At 43.7% G+C, this 7,222-nt stretch overlaps 1 protein-coding gene across 1 annotated transcript in view; it reads left to right on the plus strand.

Annotated features, from left to right (window-relative positions):
- Nucleotides 1-6,795, plus strand: part of tdrd12 (tudor domain containing 12) — a 29,272-nt gene extending 22,477 nt beyond the window's left edge. Inside the window, exons 24-32 of the mRNA XM_020617529.1 lie at nt 945-1,073; nt 3,019-3,136; nt 3,277-3,416; nt 3,554-3,771; nt 4,099-4,180; nt 4,554-4,735; nt 5,736-5,937; nt 6,276-6,368; nt 6,586-6,795. Of these exons, the coding sequence (XP_020473185.1) occupies nt 945-1,073; nt 3,019-3,136; nt 3,277-3,416; nt 3,554-3,771; nt 4,099-4,180; nt 4,554-4,735; nt 5,736-5,937; nt 6,276-6,368; nt 6,586-6,759 (1,338 nt within the window). The 3' untranslated portion in view covers nt 6,760-6,795. The remainder of the gene's footprint in view (nt 1-944; nt 1,074-3,018; nt 3,137-3,276; nt 3,417-3,553; nt 3,772-4,098; nt 4,181-4,553; nt 4,736-5,735; nt 5,938-6,275; nt 6,369-6,585) is intronic.
- The last annotated feature ends 427 nt before the right edge of the window (nt 6,796-7,222 follow it).

Here is a 7,222-nt window from a genome sequence, read left to right on the forward strand (position 1 = left end):
TATTTTGGTCTCATCTGACCACATGACCTTCTCCCATGCCTCCTCTGGATCATCCAGATGGTCTTTGGCAAACTTCAGATGGGCCTGGACATGTGCTGGCTTGAGCAGAGGGACTTTGTGTGCGCTGCAGGATTTTAAGCCATGACGGTGTAGTGTGTTACTAATGGAAACCGTTGAGACTGCGGTACCAGCTCTCTTCAGGTCATTGACCAGGTCCTCCCGTGTAGTTCTAGGCTGATCCCTCACCTTTCTCAGGATCATTGATACTCCACAAGGCGAGAGCTTGCATGGAGCCCCAGTCCAAGGGAGATTGACAGTCATCTTGAATTTCTTCCATTTTCTAATAATTGCGCCTACGCTTGTTGCCTTCTCACCAAGCTGTTTGCCTATTGTCCTGTAGCCCATTCCAGCCTTGTGCAGGTCTACAATTTTGTCCCTAGTGTCCTTAGACAGCTCTTTGGTCTTGCCCATAGTGGAGAAGTTGGAGTCTGAGTGTGTGGACAGGTGTCTTTTATACAGGTAGCGAGTTCAAACAGAGGCAATGAGTGGAGGATAGGAGGGCTTCTTAAAGACAAACTAACAGGTCTGTGAGAGCCAGAATTCTTGCTGGTTGGTAGGTGATCAAATACTTATTTCATGCAATAAAATGAAAATAAATTATTTAAAAATCTAACAATGTGATTTTCTGGAATTTTTTTTGTAGATTCTGTCTCTAACAGTTGAGGTGTACCTGCAATGAAAATTACAGATCTGTCCATTCTCTCTAAGTGGGAAAACTTGAAAAATCATCAGTGTATCAAATACTTATTTTCCCCACTGTACAATTAGATTGTATTCCCAAATACACTACACCGTAAAGTTGCAGTTACATATTGAAGCAAAGCCTGAGATTGTCAGTGAATTTTTTTTCTTTTTTTTTCTCATAACTGTTTTTCTTCCTACAGGTTAGCCTCCTGACCCTAGAGAGCAGCAAGATCTCTGTAATGCTGGGTGCACTGGAGTTCAACCCAGACATCAGCCAGAAGACTCTGATTGTAGCCAGCTCTGCTCAGGAGGTTGAAGATGTGTTCAAGGTAAAACAGTTCAATGCTGTAAATCTTCAGTTTAGTCCACCAACACATTGGTAAGCCTTTGTCTTTTCATGGAGAAATCTTAACTCTTCACACTTCTAACGCTAACACTTCTTAGCCCTTTCTCTGAATATTGTATTGCAGTACAGTAGGAAAAGACAGTTGGGTTTCCTTCACCAGAAGAACAGATGTCACAAGCTTGTATAGAAAACCAAAAGACAAAGTAACCTTCTGCTATTGGCTAACAATTTCCATAATGTAAGAAAGCTAATGAATATTAAATATCTTTGACCTGGGCAGCACAGTGGTGCAGTGGTTAGCACCGTTGCGAGAAGGTTCTGGGTTCGGGCCCCACCCGGGACCTTTCTGTGTGGAGTTTGCATGTTCAGGGTGTACCCCGCCTTCGCCCGATTGCCGGCCAAAATTGGCTTATTAAATTTGGGTTATTCTATCAAACAAACCGACTTAGTAAACCAAGGCCGATTTTCTTTATATAAGAATTTTAATACTTGCAGCAAGGAAGCATTCAATACATACAGTTCAGTTGCATGAAAACAATGCTCTGAGAGGCGGTCTCAGCTGAGCCTTTTTATACAGTCAAGTTGGTACTGTGTCGGCTCCTGCTAATTTCAGGAATTAAGGAACTATGTGGACCAGCTCAAGTACGAATACATCATCTGCTCTAAACCAAAACACCTGCACGTACAAATGTATAACATCTTCTTGAGCATTCGAACAAGCCATAACAAGCATTGTTTAAAAGTGGCTCCATTTGGGGCAGATGTCAGTTGCACTGGGAGCTGGTTCCAGCTGTGGGCAGCATCATGGCTAAAGGCACTTTCACCTTGTTCAGCTGGCACTCTGGGCACCACCAGCCTGTACTCAGCAAACATGTCTCTGATGTGTTTTGGGCCCAGACTATTGAGAGACTTGTAGACAGTGAAGAGGGCCTTACACTGAATTATGTATTTAGGTGGAGGCCAGTGCACAGATTTAAGGACTGGATTGATGTGTTTTCTCTTCCTGGTGATTGTCAATGTTCCGGCAGCAGCATTTTGAATGAGTTGTTGTCTGATGGTCGTACTGGGGTGGCCAGTCAGTGCAATACAGCAGACTGCCCTACTAGATACATAAGCTGAGCTTTTCTAAATCCTGCTTAGACAGAATTTTCTCACTGTGGCTGTTTTTAAGATGCCATAATGATTTTGTTACAACTTTGATGTGGCCATTAAAATTTAGATCTTCATTAATAGTTACACCAAGATTCCTGACAACACATGTTATAGTGTCCTGGACTTAAGGTAGACTTCTTTCTTTATTTCCAAAAATAATTATCTATATCAGTGGTCCCCAACCCCCGGGCCGCGGACCGGTACCGGTCCGTGGATCAATTGGTACCGGGCCGCACAAGAAATCATTAATTATTTCCGTTTTATTTATTATCTGAGTATGAACGATCTTTTATTTTGAAAAATGACCGTATTCTCTCGGTTACATCTCGGTCACTTGAGCGCCAAAACTGGCTTACTTGTGGACATATTCAGCCTGCTCAATGAACTCAATCTGTCACTTCAGGGGAAAATGACAACTGTCTTCAAGTTGGCAGATAAAGTAGAGAGCCACTACGGGGGACAGAGAGAGAGAGAAGGAGACACTATATTGTAGTCAACTTTTTGACAGATAAAACTGTTTTGTGTTGAATTTACAGTGTAAAATCTGGTTTGTTGATAGACACTTGTGGTGTGCGCTCTCCCTGGCTATCTGTGGCATTTCATGGTGTTAAATATTCTGTTAAGCTTTGGCTGCTACCTGGCAGACAATTCTCTCCTATCCCCGAATTAATAGGACTGCCCTACCTCAGTGTATAACCTTTTTGGTGTGCCACCCAAATATTTTCTGCAGGAAGGAATTTTTTTGGGAGTTGACTAGTATCTTTTATAATCTTCAGGTTATGAAGTCAAAATCAACATTCTGCCTCAGGACCCATGAGGGCTTAACACACCAGTTTGACAATGTCATCCAGCAGTGGAGGAAAGATATCGGCCCTCGCAGTCATGTCGTTCTGGGTAATCTGAATTTTCTAGGAAACTGCTAACTGGAAAAGCATTAACAGAAAAGACATTGGAGCCTTTCAGCAAATTTCCTCCCTGAACATTAACAGTGCTGCCGTTCCTTTGGTTTTTGTTGTTTGTCCTTTGAACTATAGTGACCACCACCGGCTGTCTGGAGTGTCTTGGGATCACAGATGCATCTTGTGTCATCCATTACAGTTTCCCCACTTCTCGGAAACTGTTTGGCAACCGGCTGTTGTGTATGGCTGACAACTTCAGAAACCTCGCAGACAGAGTAAGAATAGGCAAGCCATTACTCTTGGGATAAAATATTTTGTATATATAATTACATTTATATACTGTAGCCACAGTTTCAGTATGCCTTGGATGATGATTTTTTTTTCTGATTTCTCTATCTTGGATTTCTCCCAGGATCAAACAGAGAGCCACCGTTCTCTGGCCAGATCAGTGCTGCTGATCTCTGAGAGGAACATCAGCCATATTGTTGGTGTTGTGCGTTACATGGGACGAACCAACACCCTGTTGCCTCCTGTGCTGCTGTCCTTCACCCAGGGCATTCTTGTCACCCGAGAGTACGAGAAGACCAACAGGCCTCTGTGCAGCTACCTGAAGTCCTTTGGAGTCTGCAGGTCTGTTATTGTACTTCTTCAAATAATGAAGATATTTATGGTGGGTGCAGCTCAACTCGCCCCTCCCAGCCTGTGAGGGGGTGGTCCTGTGAAAAGTATATCTACATAACCCTAACCCAAGCTACATAAAGGGAATAAAATTACAAACCTCCCACCCCAAACTGGTGTCACACCAAGACTTACTTCAAGATTGGCAGGTCTGGAATTACTGGGGGGAAAAAACCCAAACTATAAAACTTCAGTTACTAATTTGTACACCAGCATTGTGGTTTTTTTTGTTGTTGTTTTTGTTTTTTTTTTGACCATGATGTGCTTTATCCTCTGCAGAGACAGCAGTATGTGTCCCGACCGTCACAGGCTCATTTCCCAGCTGGATCAATCTGAGCTCCCTGCCTCTGGAGTTATACAGGTGAGGGCGTTCACATCTTTTTCAGCTGTGAGCTTTTGGTTCTAAATAGCCATCAGAGAGCTGTGCCTAGAGACCACTGTTTCACAGACCTTGCTCAGTAATGAAGATTGTCAACTAAAAAAAAAGTCGATTCATTGGACAAAAAAAACAAAGATTAGCTTGCGTCTTGCTCTGCTCATGCTGGTTCTGAGTTTATAATAATCACATTTGATCTCACATCAGTGTTTTTCTAGCCCTTCTAGAGATGTGAAGGCCCAAAAAGTATTGATTTATACTACAAAGTGTTTTAATAAATTAACCATAATTACCATCTGATTGTACAACATAATCCACAAGTACAGTGTGGTAAATATTGACCTCTGCTGTGTCTCAGGTTGTGCCTCTATATGTGAAGACAGCATCACTGTTGTACGGTCATATCATCGGCAAAGATGATGGTGGGTTTCACATCATGACATCGGAAATGGCATCTTACTACGCCGACAGGAAACCAGGAGCCAAAGAGATGCTGGTGGGAGGCCTATATGCTGTGGAGGAGGATGACGTCTTCCACAGGTCTGGCATTATTATACAACCTCTAGGTAGTCACACTGGACAGGGCTCCAGACTGCAATCATTTAGTTGCTTTTTGTGATTTATTTTTTAGCAACAGTGTGGCTAAATTTTATAGCTAGGTGCACCAGTACAACTTGCAAATATACCCGTTTTTTTACTTATTTATTTATTTATTTATTTAATCATTGTCATATATATTGAAACCCCAGGCAGGAGCGCAAATTGGTGTGTGTTTGCAGCTATCGTGAAGCTATGATGTTCACAACATGATTCTGTGCAGGATGTTATCTATCCCGAGTCCAGTTCACAAGCAGGCTACTCGCACTCTTAATGATGATGATCACTTTATTTTGGCCTAGTATGTACACAAATTAGGAATTTGTCTCCGGTACAGAACCAAGTCAGCCATCTGCGGCGTCAACTCGTGTACACACACACACACACACACACAAACAAACAGCAATGGCGGCGCTGTCCCTGCAGGGTGCTGCTCTGGCCATTGGGGGCACCTGGGGTTCAGTGTCTTGCCCCAGGACATTTCGACATGTGGACTGCAGGCACCGCGAATTGAACCTCCAACCTCTTAGCTGGGAGACGACCTGAGCCCTAGCCACCCTCTTAGCCCTTTAGTGACAATGAAATGAACTTTGATAATTATTATTATTTTGTTTTGTTCCAAAAGAAAATTCAGACCCTTCAGTGCCACTATAGGAGCCAGCAGGTGAGCATGGGGACAGAGATGGGGGTCAGAGAGACAGTGACCATCAAGCAGTACTTCTAATTGTGACTTTGTCTTTTAAAATAAATTAGCACATTATTTCTGTAAATTCTGTTAGCAAGTCATTTATCATTAATGACAGATCCTGCCCTGCTGGATCAAATTTTCAGGCTAAAACACTTATTTTAGCACTTGAACTTATCGTACTTTTGGCATCATTATGGGTATATCGCGATTCATTTCTTAAGTAAATGTATGCATTGTCACTGTGCTTCTCGACAGGGTGAAGATTCTCCCTGTTCCCGACAGACATGACGGTCTGTTTTTCAGGGTTCAGTTTATTGACGTGGGAAAGGAGCAGGTGCTGAAGTCCTGCCAGATCCTCGAGCTGCCAGAGCAGTTCCACTCACTGCCCAGCCAGGCTGTGGAAATGATCATCTGCCACGTCAAACCGGTCAATGCTGAGAAGAACTGGCACCCCAAGGTCCCTCCTTCAGTTCACTTTGCTTTCACATTTCCACTGTCAGTTTACTTCCATTTAAGCATTTATCTCAAGTACAAATAGGTCTGCAGATATGAAAATAAACTCCAGAATGAAACAATTCAGGTAGAAGCTACAAATGAGTGGACTCCACAGAGCACAACTGAGCTGCAAGGACAGAGAGGAGAGCAGCATGGGCTGGCCCGGTGGCACCTGTTAGCTAGTTGGACCACAGCAGCATGGCAGTCCTCTGCTGTGAGGCTGTAGGGGTCACACATGTTGGCACAGCTTAAAAAGAATGTCTGTGGTGGCCATGTCACCCGACGATTTTTATCCTGCAGGTGACCAGAACCATCGGGCAGAAGATCAGAGGTCTGGTGCACCAAGCCACGGCAGTTCTTAGTCTGGGAAACACAGTTTTTGTTGATCCCATGGTATGTTTTCACCTATCTGCCATCCTACAGTTACTGTGTTATGAGGCAATACCAGGTTTACAGGGTTTTCTCGTTGGGCTGTCCACTGTTAGGTTCTCCAATCAAAAAGTAGCAGCAAAATTAAACAAATTCAGTCTGTTATAAACATTAGGGTGAACTCTGGACTGTTTGACTACTGTGGGCACCAGTAAAGTTGGTTATTTCCTGTTTTTTGGAGGTCCGGGTTAGGCAAGTCCCAGGTTTGAAAACCGTTATTAATGAATACAACATCCAGTCTGAGATCCTCAAGACTGGGATGGCAGTCCCCAACCCAGACCATGTGGCTTTGCTCAGAGCGCTGTGGCAGGAGGAGCCCAGCAGCGGTACTGAGGCTGTTCACATTTTTGGGTGAGGTGACGATTCAGCTGATCTATTATTATTATTATTACGCTGCTGCTTCTTCTTCTTCGTCTTCGTCTTCTTCGTCTTGCTGTTCCCGTTAGGGGTCACCACAGCGAATCATCTGTTTCTACCTAACTCTATCCTCGGCATCCTCTATTCTCACCCCAATTAACTTCATGTCCTCTTGCCTGGCAGGTCCATCTCCAACATCCTTCTACCAATATAACCACTATCCCTCCTCTGCACATGTCCAAACCATCTCAATCTGGCCTCTCTGACCTTGTCCCCAAAACAGCCGACCTGAGCTGTCCCTCTGATGTGCTCATTCCTAATCCTGTCCATCCTGGTCACTCCTAAAGAGAACCTCAACTGGGACAGGGAATTGCAAAAGCAGGTGTAAAATTTGCAGCCCTGCTATCACTATGGTGCATGTTAATCATCTGATATCTTGTTGGAGTTAAGAACATGTCTGA

The sequence above is a fragment of the Monopterus albus genome, unplaced genomic scaffold (assembly GCF_001952655.1).
Source record: "Monopterus albus unplaced genomic scaffold, M_albus_1.0 scaffold191.1, whole genome shotgun sequence".
Classification (NCBI taxonomy): Eukaryota; Metazoa; Chordata; class Actinopteri; order Synbranchiformes; family Synbranchidae; genus Monopterus; species Monopterus albus.